This window comes from Leptonotus elevatus, chromosome 10 (genome assembly GCF_054856555.1).
Source record: "Leptonotus elevatus isolate MCC_2025b chromosome 10, RoL_Lele_1.0, whole genome shotgun sequence".
NCBI lineage: Eukaryota > Metazoa > Chordata > Actinopteri > Syngnathiformes > Syngnathidae > Leptonotus > Leptonotus elevatus.
Window position 1 is genome coordinate 9,572,756 of NC_141248.1, and position 19,009 is coordinate 9,591,764.

Consider the following 19,009-nt stretch of genomic DNA (forward strand, 5'->3'; position numbering starts at 1 on the left):
TACTGCAATGAAGTTGTGTATTTGCCGCATGTCTGAACCGTGACGTCTGAATCGAGACAGTTCAGGACGAATTCAAAAACCGTTACACCCCGACTTTACACATTACATAAAGATGCAGATCAACTTAACTTTGCAATCCATTTAGTTATACGGACAGTTTACACTTCCCCACATCGTGTAATCCTTTTGAAAACAATATAGTATTTGTAGAAACCCTAGGAAAACTGTACATGATGAGGACAAAAAGTGTTAAAGTTACAACATGACTGTAAGATGTTATTCAATCGTTTTTGATACAGATGCTACCAACTGATTTTTCGAATAAGAACTACTATTATGCATGTAATTAAATGCAACACATCACAATCAACTAAATAAAATTGATGCAATGCACTAATCCAGTGTAAGCATGTAGTTATGTTTATTGTTCAAACACAACATGTGCTACCTTTAACATAACCGTCCTCTGTCAAGCTAAAAGATCATCTGTGGTCAAAATGAATAGTGTGATTAATCTGCGTTAATACATGATTAATGCCATCATTTTTTGTGATTAATCAATGAGTTAGTAGGTCTCATTGAGGGCTAAATTACGGTTTTCATTGTTTTATTCGTGGTGACAGATTTAGCATCTTAGATTGCTAATACCGTGTTTGTATGGTAATACTGTGGTTGATTTGAGACAGGATAGTGAAACCTTTACTTACTTTAGAATTTTTTGTTTGCCACGCTGGATGTCTACGCACACACGGCATCTACACTCTTCCGCTTTCTTCCTCTAACCAGTGTGCCTCTACCTCGTCCACGTGAACTCCGCAAACAGACGTCACACGACGAGCAACTTGCCAACACTCGTCACTTGTCAATACAACATTAAGCTAACGTTAGCTCCCGTGGCCCAGATGGCAGCGATATAGAGTGCAGTTGGCTGTATTTACAAGAGTTGGTAGTCAATATATGGGACATTTGAGGTCCTGTAAGGGACAGACCAATTTAGCCCAAAATACGGGGCGTCCCGGCTAAGACGGGACAGTTGGCAATCCTATTCTTCTCCAATCTTTCAGTACAGTAATTGCTTGTCAAGGAAACAGGAGTGTAGGTGCACTTCCCTAAATTGCAGTGTACCAGCTTTATAAAACACAGTAATTTTGCTTCTGACCTCTCCAAAGCATTTTATCGAATAAAAGTGAGAACACTGAAATGAGGGTTCATTGTTTTTTTTCAATATTATTCCGTGGCCTCTTTTAGCATAGTCATAACAAATTCAGCCGCAGTGCAGAGGGAATGTTTGTATCAAGTGTATTATTTATGGCCAGAAAATTGCTTCCTGTAGTTTATTAAAAAAAAAAAAATAGAACGAAATTTACATACCTATCATCCATCCAGACTCAAGAACACATGTTGTATTTCAGAGGGAGTGTTTGCAGCACACATTTCACACATGTGGTGTACTGTTTTATTTTCGAAAGTCTAACCTTATTTTAAAATCTGTTGGAATATGGAAGAAAAGCAAAACCAGGAGTGGAACCGATCAATTCGCTCTTATGATTCAGCTATTGTAGTTTAAAATAAATCCATGGTGCAGTCTTGTGGTGCTGAGAGATTGCAGTACACATCCAGTACACAGATAAAACCACTTCGCTGAATTGTTACTGTCATTGTGCCACAGCTTTCCACTGTGTCCAATTTATTACCAGGCCAGCTCTGCTTCACTGTGTGATATTGAAAAGCTGCGAATTGCTCCCTTAAAGACCTAACTGCTTCTTGTAACCGAGCCAGACCTATACGAGGATCAAGCACAAGCTGTTTGTGCTTGTAGGCTTTCTGTAATTAAAGTCATGGGACATATACATTGTGTGTCCTTGCAGAAGATGGTGGAGGAAAAGGTTTAGAGTGGAATTACAAATTTATTTCTCAAGTCAAACATGGAAATGAGGTTTGCGCTCCAATGTGACTGGATTGTAGAATTTTCAGCATAATAAGGAGATTGACCATGTGTGCATTTGTGTCTGTGTGTAATTTTTATTTGCATGGCAGCAGCATTCAGCAGGAGACATTATGATTCGAAACATCCAGCTGAGGCATGCTGGGAAATACACTTGTGCCGTGCATACAAAGGTGGACAGTGTTTCTGTTGCTGTTGACTTGGTTGTCAGAGGTAAGCAAAACTTCACACATCTTCTCTAATTCAGAGCGGCGAGTTAGGGCCACGTACAAATCTATATATTTTTTAAAGCGTAGGGGCAATATTCTGAGAAAAAAACTCAAACGCAAATTTGCCATTTTATAAAATCTCAAATTTGCAACTTTTTCCACTTTATAAATTTGCAAAATTGCCACTTTTTAAAGTGGCAAATTTGCGACTTTATAAAGTGGCAAATTTGCGTCTTTATTAAGTGGCAGATTTGCGAGAAAAAAACTTAGAAACTTACGAGAAATACACATAGTGTACAACTCGGATGTTTGTGCCAATACTTTTCAGTCGAGTTTTCAAATAAGGAGATAGTAATTGCTTTAGCAGAGATTAACCATGTCATTATAAGCATTCACTCTTTGAAGCGTTGGGTACTGCCAGCGACAAAGACGCCTCGCTTCGTGAAGGTCCACACCCTGAGGATCAAGCATTTAAGTTAATTTGTTAAAATGTGTATTTACTTGTATAGTTATGTTTCCGGAATTTTTATTTACACATTCATACATTTTGGTATTTTAATTTTATACAAGTAGCTGCTGCTCTCCGTCATTGACTTGCATTTACCTAAAGTATGCTAGCTTCTGATTGGTTGGTGTTAGTCAGCTGATAGGGGATCAGGAAGTGTTGTCGCTCTCGCTGCTGTGTATGATGAGTAAAGTTTAAATTAACAATAAATCCGTCTCCATCCTGCCTTTTCATTTTATAAACTGTCCAATTAACCACCAACACATCCTTACATTAGGCTATAGCTATTTGTCGTAGGTTCACACAAATTTGCCACTTTATAAAGGGGCAGGTTTTTTCTCTGAATATTACCCCCCCCCCCAAAAAAAAATATTTAGACTATTACTAATTTGACTGTCTCAAATGCTTTTGTGTAAGAATTAATTATTGGTCTACAGTTGAAGAACATGGAAGAGTGGAAGACACGTAGGCTATGCATGCTGGGCTAGCTTATGCCTCACAAATGAAATGGAAAATAGGGTGAAAAGAAATACCAAATAGCGAATTATCTCTTCTAGGTTTACCAATTTTTCCCGTCTAATTAGACAGAATGGCTCCCAACGGTTTCAGAGCACATTGACTTCTCTGCATTTGCCGTAGGTGCTAAAACCCAATGTGAATCTAACCGTCATCTCTGTCTCTTCCTAATTTACATTTCTTCTCCCTCTTTCTATCTATCTTCTCCCCTGTTGCTCTGGCTTGGTTTTGCCATCACCCAGGTCCCCCAGGCTCCCCTACCAGCATCCAAGTAGAAGAAATCACAGATACCACAGTTACTCTATCCTGGAGGCCTGGTGCTGATAATCACAGTCCAATTACTGCATACACCATCCAGGCCAGGACACCATTTTCCCTCGGGTGGCAGGCTGTCTCCACAGGTAAGCTCTCTCCAACCAGCCGTGGCCTCTCCCAATCTCACTGAGGGGGCTGCTCTTTATTCTGCCTCTCCGCTGAGAATATAGGAGATGTGATTTTTACCCCATGTCCAAATGGGGCTCTATTGTAGCGTGACCACTGGCCACCATTTTATCAGACGCCTGGGAATCCTGAAATATTAATCTCATCCTGATGATAACGCCAGTGCAGATTCTGTCATGTGATGTTATAAATGGATCGTGCTGATGGATCGTGTTTTCCACTTCATATCCTCTTTAACAGCAACCCTTAGTACCCATGCCTGGCCGCAATAATGCAGTATACTGTACAGCACTGTGCACCTCGCTCCACTAATTCACCAAAAAAGGAAGGCTCAACTCGTGATGGCAAAATGAAGCTTCATGAAGCATTTGCCATATTTTTTGACTCCTCTAGATGGCACTCATGATTCAAAGATGCAATGCAAATGTAATCCATTTTCATTGCACTTGCCTTTATCTTTAAACCAAGAGCACCATCTAGAGGAGTCAAAAAATATCGCAAATGCTTCATGAAGCTTCATTTTGCCATCACTAGGCTCAACCGTCAACCTCATTAATTAGTCTGTGTCACTGTTTTCTTACCTGTTGGACTGCAATGTGAAGTATAGCAGTCCACCTGGTCACTGTTGGCTACATGCTGTGGAGCTCCTCCTCACCTGTCAGCATACAGCACAGTTTGAAGCTCATGTTATACGTTTATACATTTACACCATTTTTTTTTTTAATACTGAAGGCAGTGTTTGTTTTATTGCAGTTCCTGAAGTGGTGGGAGGCCACCTTCTGACAGCTACTGTAATCGACCTAAGCCCTTGGGTGGACTATGAGTTTCGAGTCCTGGCGAGCAACACCATTGGGACTGGCGAACCCAGCAAGCCTTCCAAACAAGCCAAGACAAAGGGGACATGTATGTAGGAAACTGCTCTCTCTGCTGCTTCTTTGTTTTTTTCTTTGTTCTCCTCTAACATTTGCTTATTTTTATCTGCTCTTTAAGTGATTGAAGGATTAAATTAAGATCACATATTCCCCTTTAGTCCTGTCAAAATAACTAGAAAGTAGTATTGTGTTGTAATGTATATGTCACACATACCGAACCCCCAAAATATGACCCAAAACGAGGTCAGTGCTTGTGTACTGCTTCATAGGTATCTTTCAAGCAGCTGCCTCCAGCCTAAAAGCCCTGCGATAACAACTACTGATGATGAGGCCAGGTTGTACTTTTCCGCTCACTCTAATGGAATAGTCTCAAAATCACCAGGCACCCTCAATAGGGTAAATGGGATGGATGGTCTAGCACTGGAACTCAACAAAGTAGAACCATTGCAGATTAAGACTGGTGTTATGACGCAAGTTGGCTTGGGGGGTCTCAAACTCAATTCATGTGGGGGCTGTCGAGATAGAATCTGCATTTACAAAAAAGGGGTTCAAATATTCAAGAAAAGTACAGCTAATTCAGTCTTTACAATCTTTATTGATAACAGTTCGGAACATTAACGGTTCTTCAGAATGGGAACAAAATTGGTGACCCAATTTTCTTTCTTCTCCTTGGTAATTTGCATACACTAGTTGAGTAATTATGCCTGATTTGTTGGGCCCCACAACTTTCTCTATGCATTGTCGGGGTGCCCCTGTGCTGGAATTGGCATTTCTCTTCACCATTTTTTATTTCCTTCACTAAACCAGGAATGTCCCATTGAGATTAAAATCCTTTTATCCGAGGGAGTCCTAGCCAAGAGGTGTTAGAAGTTACAGTTACAACAAAATATAAAACAACACAATTTGAAATGACAACCCAAAATGACAATTGGATAAAATAGTTACAAGTTAAGAAAGCTGTCTGTAATACTCTGTTCCGTGTGGAAGAGGCAGAGAAGGAAAAAGCAAATGGAACTGTTAGCAACAAAATGTTATTTGAACGCAAACTGTAAGAATTGACACTGTGTATAATGAAGTTACAAATGTAAGAGGGCAGTAGTCCAAGAATGACCTTGTAGATAAAAGTGTACCAGTTAGCCAACCTCCTGGTAGCTAAAGGAGGCCATCCCACTCGAGAGTACAATTCTCAATGATGGGTCAAGGCCATAAACCTCAGAGAAGCATGGTACACAGAGTCAATCTTTGTCAGAGATTGAACTGAAATCATTCATATCGGCGGGGCTTTAAAATAATTGCCCATGTCATTGTTTTCAGATTTTTCAGGAAACACAAACAATTTTAAACTTTTGCATCATGAGGTGATGATTTAGCCAAAAAAATAATAATTTTTCCCCAAAAATGTAAGCAATTATTTTAAGAGTGTGGCGATATGTAACATGTCTCCATTATCAATAATGGATTGGGGGGGGGTTTGCAGTGACAAGTCGAAAATCCCAGTTTCAATTTAAATTGCTTTGCAGCATTCTCAATATGGGGTTGGAAAAGTGAGAGCATCATCAAGCAAGATATTCAGATATTTGTACAGATTAACCACCACAATTTCATTTCCTTCAAGAGTGGGAAATGTGTGGAGTACTTACAGACAATTCCTGGAGTTTGACAACATTAGTTACATTTTGTTAGCAGTAAGTTTTAGCTGCAGAAGTGTGTGTGGCACAACATCAAAGGCTTTCCACAGTGATACTGCAACATTAGCAGATGATGAGCCAAAACAGTAAATGATTGTGTCATCGGCATAAAAGTGCATACTAACATCAGGAACATTTAGTCCCAAATCATTTTTATATACAGGGGTATATTCTCCCGAGTGCTTAAATAAAAAATAAAAAAAGCACCCCCCTACACAGATTCTCCCATCGACTTAAGTGTGTCAATTACGCACCTTCATAAAATGTACGCACACCGGGTGGAGCGATGTTTAAACGAGGGCGTCCCATGTCAAATCTAGCGATGCACGTATTCTTCCAGAAACTGAAGCATCTTTCCTCTTGCACGCTCAGGAGACTGTACTAAAGACTAGCGCCACTTGAAGGTGGAACATCATATCGCACGTTTTGATTCAATTAACTGCTTCCATGCTAGCCGTATCACGCCAAGTGGCCTCTGGCTCTTGCTGGTGGCTTAGAATTTGTCTGAAAGCGCAGCTCACAACATACAGTCATTCTAATGCTGGCAATTGTTTTTATTTGATATATGCCAGTCGCGTGTCCGGTGTTGCTCGGCAAAACTTGAACAACAGCCGGCTCACTCGCTTTTCAGCTAATGGAACAGTTTCAAATAGGCATTCAGTCATGAGCACAGTACTCTTATTAAATTTTATTTATTAAATAGCGAATGAAAATAATATGTTTATCCAAAGAAGCCCGTTATAGGAGCCACGCACGTCATTGGGAATGATCAGTATAATTTCCGGATCCATACGCAAGTCTGCTTCACATTTGAAGTGAAAAATATATTCCAAATGGATCTCAGGTCTCTGGAAACAATTTCGGGACTTGCAGGCATCCTCACAATTTGATGTGTCACATCACTTTGGTGGCTGCACGAGTTTTCACCAGGTACATAGGGAGGCGTGTCAGAAGCCTAGATTGGAGAATTGCAGCGCATTTCAAGTGTGTTTCAAGAAAGGCGCAAAATAAATTGACTTAAGTGAGAACGGGAGAATATGCCCCATAATGAGTAGGAGAGGTCCTAATTTAGAACCCTGTGGAACCCCCTTGTGTGGATGCTCACAATTTCAGAACACAAATCAGTATAAATGCATTGGGTCCTGTCGCTCAAGTAATTTATTACCAATAAACTACATAACCTGACAGACCAAAACTGACAAACTTGTTTAAAAACTTATGCTCCACAGTATCAAATGCATAAGACAAATCAATAAAAAAAATGCAGCACAGTACTGCTTTTTATCCAGAGCAATATATATATATATATTGTTGATCTCTTTTGTAGCAGCAGTGATAGTGTTGCACTTTTTCCTAAAGCCTGATTGCAGTTTTGAAAGAAGCTCACTTAAAGATAAAAATGTCTGAAGTTGATCACACGCAAAAAGAGACGCACACATTTTTGACAAAGACAAATTTGAAATTGACCTGTGTTAAAACTCTTGGTTCACCTCGGAAGATAACTAAGGCTGACTTCCAAACTGAATGAATTTCTTTTTTAATTGATAGATTAAAAATAGTCTGTGTAATAAAGTCAAAAGCCATTTTAAAAGGTTAGGTTCTATCAAATCCAGGCCAGGATGTTTTTATGTGATTCATAGCTTTCATAGCCTTGCTGCACAGTAAACGGTACAAATGATCACTAACATTTTTCATGGCAGATTTTGAAAGAGACATGAATGGGACGAGGTAACAGAATATATTTCCCCTATTATTTTCCCTCCACTTTGTGTCACTTCAGAATTACGTTCTGCCAAAAGCTGCCATGAGTCTGAACTATGGTAGCCCATAAGTAATTTAAAAAACAACAACACCAAAAACGAAATGCCCATGGCAACAACACAGCAATAAATTTGTGGGCAAAACTAACATTAAACTTTGATGTCAAGTTGGGGGCCACAAAATATCATCCTGCGCTTTGCAGAATTTTGAGACCCCTGGTGTACTGTATATGATAAGCTAAAGATGAAAAGCATAAACTAAAAAGAGGGACTAAATGTCAAAAAAACACACTTTTTATTCCTTTTACCATGTTAACAACAGTTATGTCATACATGAAATGTAATCGCACAAAAGTGTTATTTTAAAGTATCACCTTATCGGGATCGGTGTTTCAATGGTCCAAATTATGAGAATGGATTTTATCAATTTGTATGATTTATTATGCAGGAAATGAAGTGCAAACAAATTGAAGATTGATCAACCTCAAGAACAGATTTTGTTGCAGTTTCAGGGATGAACTGTAAAATCATAGACCATAGCCACAGGTTTAAGAAATATATAACTCATTCACAAAAAGCCATTTCCCTTTGCTCCCGGCTGTTTTACTGGATTTTGATTGATTTTGCAAGTATATTTCTATCTGGTTCCGTTTTGCAGCAATTAGCATAAGAATATAGCTAAGTTTCATCATTATTCACGAACCTGTTTAAAACAGTGGGGGAAAGAGCTTTTTTGCAACATTGCCCTGGTTGATCTCTCACACTCTGCTGCCACCTGCTGCCCATTTTCTTGTAATAGCTACCATTGCTTTAAGCGACCTCTTCATGTCAGAAGTTGTATCAAAGCCTAGCATTAAAAAAAAACATGCAAAATGTATAAATACATTTTTGAGAGTGCAGGACAAAGTATTAAAAAACATATGTTATACGTTTTTGGGTTTGAATGAGTCAATATGCTCTTTCTTATGTCTAACACAAATCTTTCCACATTTAAGTTCTCTCCATTTCAGTTTCCAGCATCACGTCAGCAAGACTAAGCCAATTGCTCTTTTGTTCTCCAGCTCCGAAGGTCACACCAGCTAGTGTGAGCGGTGGCGGTGGAAGTCGTTCAGAATTAGTGATCACATGGGAGGTAAGCAAACCAGCCGGGTCCTGTCAGCCAATGGTGTGGTATGCCAGATGTAATATATTCAGACACTATGTGTGTTTTATAATGCTGAGCAATGACTTGCTTCTCTGTGTACACAATCAATTGTGTAGAGTAAATTTTACTTGGGAGAAAAAAAAGACTATTCGGTCCCAGTCTAAACAGATTAAACTTCACACTTGGAAGAGAGTAATATATATATATATATATATATATATATATTTTTTTATTATTATTATTATTATTTTTTTAATCACTCAAGGGTTGAGGGTTGTTTAGACTGGGACCGAATATACCGATATTCGTTTTTAAAGTGAGATTTACTCTGTGTATAGAATAAATTGTTTAAGATAATTGTATCCTTCCGCTCTGTCTAACATGCAGGTACCTTCAAATCCTGTAATAATTCAGGCAGTTCAAAGTAATGAAGTCCCTGCTGTGAAGCTCCTCGGAATCTTTGCTAACATTTCATTATACACAAGTTTAATTTTAGACATCTGCTCAAACAACGCTTCTCTTTTGAAAATAGCTTCTGACATTCAACACCAAAAGGGCAAAATTATGCTTTGCCTTCAAGTTAGCACATCTTAGCTAAATCAAAAGAAAAGGAAAACTTCAAGTAACCGGTTGTTGTCTCCATTCACTAGTGGTAGCCTGCCGTGACTGCAATTAGTGTGGCCCACCAGATGCCGCATTTTTCTTTCTTTCTTTTCTAATATGTATTGTATATATTCAGCGCATGGTAGAGTAATTAACTTCCTTTATATGAATAAACTTGTGTCAAAAGTGCTTGTAGCACCGTCTTTAAAGAAATGTCTTTAGTCTGTCTGACTCCTTGTTCCTGCTCTTTGATCAGAGGCACAGCACAGTAACCCCTTGTGTCATTCAAACAGCTTTGTAGGCATGCCGGACATGCCATTTTTTTAATTGGCATCACCGTGTGGAAATTTGGGGATTTGTTTTCTTCTTTTTTGTCAACGTAATGAACCACAAAGACTATTTGTTGTTTTTGTTCAAGCCAATGCAAATGTATTCAAAACTCACATCACCCAGTAAGGCAAACTACTTTGGATGTTTGTTTTTCGACAAAAAAAAAATATATATATGGAAAAGCCATCAGCTGGGTGATACTGCCCTCCAATGGATTATCTGTGCAATGCATGTGGCAGATCATATACGTCAGGGTTTTAATGGGGGGAATATTATACTAATGAAATAGAGGGCTCAAAATGTCTTGTATTTAAGATGATATGTTTGGCTTTATAAGGTTAAAGCCACCACTAAATGTTTTTTCTCATTAAATGTCAAAAGGAAAAAAATGTACAAAAAAATTGGGAGTATGTAAATGCAATTGCCGGCCTCTAAATGGGGACATAACCCACCTCTTAGCACTACCATTCACACGTCATAATTATAGAAAGTAATGACGGACAAATGAAGCAGTTGTGATAGAAGATTATTTTTGACTCCTCTATATGGCACTCTTGGTTTAGAGATACACTAGCCTTTATCTTTGGACCAAGAGCACCATCTAGAGGAGTCAAAAAATATCTTCATTTTCCCATCACTTATAAAAAGCATCAATACTATACAAAAAAGCACTTTAATGTCACACAACTGTGCCACTATACAGCACGTGGAGCAGTTCACAGTCAATATTTTTCGATGATTATGAAATATCTTAATTCATTCACTCTCAGCCATTTTCACTGAAGCAACCCCCTTTGCTCCCAGCTGTTTTACTGGATATTGACTGATTGTGCAAGGCTCACCGAATATTGTGTTTTATTGCTATAAAAACATGGAACCTACCAAAAGAAAGATAAGAGTCTCTTCTTTCATCAGAAAAAAAGTGTATTTCTATCTGTTTCCGTTTTGTAGCAATTAGCATTAGAATATAGTGAAGTTTCATCATTATTCACAAATTTGTTTAAAACAGTGGGAAAAGAGCTTGTTTGCAACATGGCCCTGGCTGATCTCTTATACTCTGCTGCCAGCTACTGGCCATTTTTTGTAATAACTACCATTGTTTTACGCGACCTCTTCAGGTCAGAGGCTGCATCAAAGTCTTCTCTATCCTCTAGCATAAAAAAACATTATTTATTTTTTTTAACAAATAAACATATAAATACGTTTTTGGAATCTTGGCAATATTTAAAATATAACGTTTTGTACGTTGGAAGCAAATGAGTTAATTCATGTGTGCATATGTTGGCTATGTACTAGGGGTGTCCAACTCATATTAGCTCAGGGGCCGCATGGAGGAAAATATATTACCTAGTGGGCCGGATCAGTAAAATAATGGTATATAACTTAAAGACAATTGCCGTCAAATATACGCAGATGTTCGCTATTTGTGGGCCAGCTCTAAATTAAAAAGCTCAACTGCAATCATATTGTTCCAAAAAATAACACGAACGCGGCAACACTTTGCCTGTATGTGTTCCGGACATGTTAAATCTACCTGTTTTGCATATATAGTATATTGATCCCAGAATGCATTGTGTGGCGCAGTCAATGAAGTTATAAAGACGTTAATCCTTGTCATCTGTATTTGTCTTACCAGTACTTGAATTTGTGTCATATTTAACACGTTTATGTCGATGTATGATTTAAAAAAAAAAGTTTTTAAACAAACCGTAATTTTAAGTTGTGTGTAAAATAATGACATTCAGGACGTTTCCGTGTACAAGTTGCATTGCTCCTCTGAAGAATACTTGTAAAATTAGGAATTTTAATGTTTTGATTGTGGTCGGGCGATTAAATGGTCCGACTTTGCAAAAAAAGATTTTTACTCTACAAAATCGTTTCGCGGGCCAGATTAAACCTTTTTGCGGGCTGCATGTGTGACACCTCTGCTATATACATTTTGCTATGGCCAACCAATCAGAGGACAGGACATTTTTTATCATTGAGGGCCAGCTTAGATATCAGGCTGGACCTGCGATGACAAATTTGAAAAGGTTTTTTTTTTTTTTTTTTTTTTTTTAAACAAACAGTCCAGTTGATAATATAGTATAAATGACATCTGTAAAAATACTTAAATTTAGATGTAATGTTGTCAGACTTGAACAACATTTTAAGCTTAGACCTCCATAATGTATAACTGATTCCTGTAAATTGGTAAAGCTTTTGTGAAATGTTAAGTATTTAAAAAATGTTAACGGAGGTGCCACATTTGAAATTCGAACTATTGTTTCTCTTGGTATGCATAATGTGTGTGCTTTTGTTGTAGCCTGTTCCAGAAGAGCTCCAGAATGGACCGGGGTTTGGCTATGTTGTTGCTTTTCGACCCCACGGTGCCACAGGGTGGATGCAGGCTGCTGTGCCCTCCGCAGAGACATCCAAATATGTCTTCAAAAATGAAAGCATCCAGCCCTTTTCACCTTTCCACGTGAAAGTCGGCGTGTACAACAACGAGGGAGAAGGTCCATTCGGACTCGTCACCACTATCTACTCTGCAGAGGAAGGTGAGAACTCTGCCTTCCGTCCTACTTGTAATGTTTTGCTGACTCCGCTGTGTAGTGCTTAATGTATCTGGTCAGAATAGTGGCTTTAGTTCAGAGGAAATGCATGTTTATGGTGTTTGGAAGAAGAAGAAGAAAAAAACAGAAACACTTTTAATGTTCCCACTTGGAGTGATCATCAAAACTGAGAGCTACTTCTGACGCCTTTGTAATTCTTTTAAAACTTCAGAACCCGGACGAGCCCCCACGAGGGTCCGTGCCAAGAGCCTCTCAGCGTCCCAGATTGAAGTTTCATGGAAAGCTCTTCCCTGGAATGCCAGTAAGAAAAGAGTGCTGAGCTACGAGGTAAACAACAATGATATCCTGTGTATCGTTTACTCGATGTCTACTTTCAGTGCTCGCAACTCAGTGTGTGTGTGTGTGTGTGTGTGTGTGTGCGTGTGTGTGCAGGTGTGGGGACGGTTGAATCGTGTTCTCTTTTATTATTGATGAATGTCTTAGGCTAATGTACAATACCTTGGGCAAAGAAGATAATTGCTTGCTGCATGCATAATGGCCCAAGATAGTCCCGAGGCTTTTTCAAATGCTGTAACTTAGGGTTGCTCGATAATGGGAAAAAAATAATAATCACAATTATTCAAATTATTATTTATTTGGGGATTTTATTTAGCATTTAAAATATTAAGCCCAATTTAAAAAAAACAACAACATATAAACACTATAATTATGTAAGTTAGATTTAGAGCAAACAGAATTTATAATAATATTTATTTATTTATTTGTGTACTGTGCAGTAGGACGATCATTTATTTTTGGGGTACAAAACAAGAAACAAATTGCACATTTATAATATAATATACTATAATTATGTAATTTCCTTTTGGACCAAACATAATTTATAATAATATATATTTATAATAATATATATTTATTCATTTATGCTGTCAAAAACTTGAAGTTGGAGTGCAGCATGTGCACTGTGCAGTAGGATGATTTTTTGGGTACAAAACAAGAAAAAAATTGCACATTTATAATATAATGTACTATAATTATGTAATTTCCTTTTGGACCAAACATAATTTATAATAATATATATTTATAATAATATATATTTATTCATTTATGCTGTCAAAAACTTGAAGTTGGAGTGCAGCATGTGCACTGTGCAGTAGGATGATTTTTTTGGGTGCAAAACAAGAAAATGTTTCAACGTAAAAAAACTAATGAAAAACTTTAAGACAAATACAATTCTTTAGAAACACTATAATTATGCAAGTTCCTTTTTGATGAAACAAAATGTATTAAATTGGTTGTTTTTAAATAAATAAATAAGCTCCAAAATTAGTATCAATTATCTTTTTTATGATTATGCTGATTTTGTATTTGTGGAGTGTAATAATTGAAACAGTAATTGAATTTAGATTAATTGTACAGCCCTATTGTAACTTATAACCATTTCTGCACTTCCACAATGCCAACAACAGTCTCACACACTGCCTTTCCGCTCAGATGGCCATTGTCATTTTAATTGCGATCATCTGCAATCCAGGATGTGAACAAAGGCGCTACTTTCTTCCACTGAGTGCACAAAGTGGCAGCAATAACAATTGTTGACCACTAAAAGTCAACAAAGGAGCGGGCGAGGTCTGAGCAAAGCATTCTTGCAAGGAAAGTCAAATTATATTTGAGACGTGAAGCATGTCTGCTGTTTCTGCCCTGACAACCGCAGTGACAAAGAAAACCTGTTATCAGTATTTGTTGGCAGGGAATTGTTGAATATTTTTGCTCCTTTCATTTGTTTTCGCCTTTCCCCCCCCCCCCCCCCCCCCCCCCCCACATCACTCAGCTTAAGCTATCATACTTGTCCATTTGACACATGTGGATCACATTGAGCGTAGAAACTAACACTGCGTCTTCCATCCAGATGATTTCACATCATCTTATTTTCCTGACAGGATGTCACCAAATCCTTTGAAAGTGTCTGTGTTTTGAGTCCATCTCTTGTTCTGCCTTGTTGATTTTCAGCTGAGGTATTGGAGTCGAAAGGAAAAGGAGGACACAGGCATTGTGCACAGAACTGTGGGAAACCAGACATCAACGATTATTCACGGTTTAAAAGGCAGCACCACATATTACATCTCGGTGAGAGCATCTAACACTGCGGGAAGTGGACCGCCCAGCACCACTATCAACATTACCACCAAAAAGCCACGTACGTAGCAAGTCTACTTTCTGCTTTCCACGGATTTACACCTTTACCGTAATGATGGAAAAATGAAGCTTCATGAAGCACTTGTGATATTTTTTTACTCCTCTAGATGGGACTGAGTGTAAAGATGCAGTGGAGATTTAATCTATTTACATTGCACTAGCTTTCGTATTTTAACCATACAGAAGAGGATTAGGTGGGGGGGAGTTTGGCAGGATTCTCACTTTATTCTCGAATTCCGACTTTGAAATCAGAATTCTGACTTTAATCACAGAATTCTAATTCTGACTTTATAGTGAGAATTCTCACTTTATTCTCAGAATTTTGACTTGAAAGCCAGCATTCTCACTTGAACTCATTTGCTCCCAAAAACGTATAAATATATTCTATTTTAAATGCTTTAATTATCAAAAATACTTATTTATAAATTGTTTATGTTTTTTATGCTAGAGCACGGCTTTGATGCAGCCTCTCAATTGCAGAGAACGATTGAAAAATGTTTAGTTTTTAGAAAAACGACAAGCAAGTGGCAGGAAAGCAAAAGAGGTCAACCAGAGCCATGTTAAAATAATAGAATAATGATGAAACTTAACTATATTCCAATGCTAATTGCTGCAAAACAAAAACAGATAGAAATATACTTTTTTCCTGACAAAAGAAGAGACTCTAATCTTTCTTTTGGTAGGTTCCATGTTTTTATAGCATGTGGGCCTTGCAAAATCAGTATAAATGCAGTAAAACAGCTGGGAGCGAAGGGGGGTTGCTTCAGTGAAAATGGCTGGGAGGGAAAAAGTTAAAGTCAGAATTTTTAGATTAAAGTCAGAATCCTGCCAACCTTTTTTTTCTTTCTTCTGGCCCTAATCCTCTTCCGTAAAAGCAAGACTTAGCATATAGAAGAGTAAAAAAAAATATCGCAAGTGCTTCATGAAGCTACATTTTCCCTTTTTTTTTTTTTTTTCCCAGCACCAAGCCAGCCTCCCGGTAAAGTGATGTGGAACACATCCAACTCCAAGATCATATTAAACTGGGAGCAGGTTAGAGCCCTGGCGAATGAGTCGGAGGTCACAGGCTATAAAGTAAGCAATCCTGTCATTTTTTTCCTCTCTATCTGTGGGTAATCCTTGTTTCTATACTTTTTTGAACTAATGGCCCGGCTTAACTGTGTTAGGTGCTCTACAAAAAGAACCAACACAGTCATCCCAATGTCATGGAGACAAACACCACCTCAGTGGAGCTCTCCCTGCCCACTGATGAGGATTACATTATCCAGATAAAACCATTTGGCGAGGGAGGGGAAGGCAGCAGTAGCCGGCAGATCACCATCCCAAGGGTACCAGGTCAGTGGAGAGCTAGTTAGTGTCCTCTGTGCTCAGCTGCATTATCCGCTCCCCTGCTGACTGCCTGAACAGGAGAGATTAGTGATCATCATCTGGAAGAGCACAGAGAGCAGGGAAATAAAGTGCTACATGAGACCTTAGTGCTATTTAAACGCCGTAAGGAACAGCAAATTATTGTACCACAAATTATAGTGCAACCTCCAAAGTCAAATGTGTTCTATTCCAAAACAAGATGACCTTCAGTTTGTTCATAGTCCCACTGGGAAAATTGAATAGAAAATAAACATGTCAAGCATCAAACAGTCAGCATTAAAAAAAAATCTTAATCATTTCTTGGGCAATTTTAAACCAAATTTTAATTCACAACAAAATATATTATTATTATTATTATTATTATTATCATCATCATCATCATCATTATTATCATCAATAATATTATTATTATTATTATCATCATCATCATCATCATTGTCATCATGATTATTATTATTACTATCATTATTATTATTGTTATTATTATTATCATTTTCATTGTCACCATCATTATTATCATCATTGTCATCATTATTATTGTTATTATTATCATTGTTGTTGTTGTTGCTGTATTAAGCTGTGTTCAAGTATAATTAGGGTCAAACAAACTGGTGCAAGTGTAAACCATATCATCCCAAGCCTGATGTAGAGCAGGGTTATTATAGTTCACAAAAACGAACGAAATAGCTAAAAATAATAATAATTAAGAAATAAAGTACAAAAATGTATATGTGAGCTTTCGTGGTTGCTACATGTTCGTACAGAAGTGGGAAGGCCAAACAGTGGTTTGAGAATTGTAGTTTACTTTACTTCACAGTAGGGATGTCAAAATGAGTGTGTTCATTTTGAGTTAATTTATAGTTCCTTTAATTTTTTTAAACGCGCGATTAATGACCGCCCCTTACTTGGAAAGCCTGTACTGTTACTTAATGTTAAAGATTAGATAGCTCTTAATATGAAAAGAAAAATACACTGAGCTGTCAACCAATGTCTTACAAATGCAATTATGCCATCTAGTGGCAGAAAAATGACCTCAACACACATCAATATCACATTCGTTTTTTACAGTACAGTACATCTTTTTAATTTTAACTCAATTTTAAAAATTATTATGAAATTACCGTATCAATGATTAAAAGATGCAGCCATATTTCTATTAGTTTAACATTTTCCCACTTTTATGTTAAAAAGAGTTTGAAAACTTTAAAAAATATATTTTTAAACAAATATAAAATTTGCGATTAATCGTGAGTTAACTATTGAAGTCATGCAATTTTTTAATTACAATTAAAAAATGTAATCACCTAAAAACACCTACTTCACAGTATTTATGACTTCTGTAGCAGCATGTTGTTTGCTAAACCAGTTATGTCTTGCTCACATCAATACAGAGCCAATGCTGAGTCGCATTTGCCTGAATTACATAATTGTGATTGATACATTTATCTACTTTTTTGCATGAATTATATGTGGTAATACCTTTCATATTTTTCACCACCCCATCCACCACACGTCTACATTGAAAGAAACAAGTCAACGAGCGTGCTTTTGCACAATCCGTCCACATAAAAACAAAATAACGCTGATCAAAACATAAGAGAGTAAGTCTAGACAGTTCTTTTACTAGAAGAAAAACAATTCTCAGTATTCTTGCCAGTCTTTATGCTCTCATTACTTTTTCAGGTCCCAATGCAGTCGGCTCGGCATCCAAGGTCTCCACTCTATCAGCCCTCAGTACAATAGCGCTGTCTTTCACTGCACGGACATCTTTATGACGAACAGCTCCCGGCAGACCTTGCATCTGAAGTGAAGACAGTCTACAGCGGAACATAGGCAGACCTCTTCGGTGTAACTAGACCCATTCGTTTTGATTTAGAGGCTGAAGGAATACACCGGTGAAAATACAAATACAAAACAGGCCACTGGGACATTTGGGAAGGTTTTTCCTTGCAGCACCTTGGCTACAAGAGGAAGATGTACAGATGTCATGACGATGTTGTTACCAAAGCAGATTTCATAAGAAGAGGAGAAACAAAATGTTGTGTGTGCATCTTTTTGTAGGACATTACAAGCTTTACTTTTTTCTTTCTTCCTGCAGTCGAGACATATTGGGGTGATGATTAACAGTAGTGATGGCAAAATGAAGCTTCATGAAGCATTTGCGATATTTTTTGACTCCTCTAGATGGCACTCATGATTCAAAGATGCAATGCAAATGTAATCCATTTTCTTTGCCCTTGCCTTTATCTTTAAACCAAGAGCACCATCTAGAGGAGTCAAAAGATATCGCAAATGCTTCATGAAGCTTCATTTTGCCATCACTAATTAACAGTATGCCAGGTTTAAAATTTCCCAATAGGTAGTGAAGAATGAAAGTTGACAGCAAACCATTACTATAGGCCTATTTGCATTTTATACAATACAGGCACATACATTGAGTGTGTCCACGCTGGCACTTTCATAACAGTTCATCAAATCAAGTTACACACAAGATGACAAATGAGATGCAGATCTTTGTTGTACACCTTTGGAAGACACTTTCATAGTAGATCTGTTTTGGACATGAATACAAAGTCCAGCTTAAAAAAAAATCCTATGAACAAGCTGGAAGTAAAGGGTTAGCAAAGAAAATTATTTTAAAACTAGTCCTCTTTGGTAATTGAACACATTTTCAAGTCAAATAACTATGGAAGCCTGGACTTGCCAATGTGGACTAAATAGTTTTGACTGCAGGGCTATGTCATTTAAACATACTACCAAGATGGAATTTAGTTTCTGGGGTTGGTGAAATATTCTGGTTTTGTAACTCTGTGGGTGGTAGGTGGTGTCTGGTTGGTGCTGGGTTTCACTTTGTTTCATCTTTCTTTCCTTTGATCCTTC

The 19,009-nt window shown here is 37.7% G+C and overlaps 1 protein-coding gene across 2 annotated transcripts in view; it reads left to right on the plus strand.

The window, feature by feature from the left end:
- Nucleotides 1-18,327, plus strand: part of LOC147166959 (contactin-4-like) — a 141,329-nt gene extending 123,002 nt beyond the window's left edge. The window contains exons 14-23 of one of the 2 annotated variants that reach the window (XM_086087419.1): nucleotides 2,038-2,158; nucleotides 3,418-3,576; nucleotides 4,370-4,519; nucleotides 8,998-9,068; nucleotides 12,319-12,553; nucleotides 12,780-12,895; nucleotides 14,576-14,762; nucleotides 15,723-15,835; nucleotides 15,928-16,096; nucleotides 17,813-18,327. In XM_086087419.1, coding sequence (XP_085943545.1) covers nucleotides 2,038-2,158; nucleotides 3,418-3,576; nucleotides 4,370-4,519; nucleotides 8,998-9,068; nucleotides 12,319-12,553; nucleotides 12,780-12,895; nucleotides 14,576-14,762; nucleotides 15,723-15,835; nucleotides 15,928-16,096; nucleotides 17,813-17,904 — 1,413 coding nt within the window. In that variant the 3' untranslated portion in view covers nucleotides 17,905-18,327. The remainder of the gene's footprint in view (nucleotides 1-2,037; nucleotides 2,159-3,417; nucleotides 3,577-4,369; nucleotides 4,520-8,997; nucleotides 9,069-12,318; nucleotides 12,554-12,779; nucleotides 12,896-14,575; nucleotides 14,763-15,722; nucleotides 15,836-15,927; nucleotides 16,097-17,812) is intronic. The other variant, XM_086087420.1, reaches the window with a different exon arrangement.
- Nucleotides 18,328-19,009: the final 682 nt, after the last annotated feature.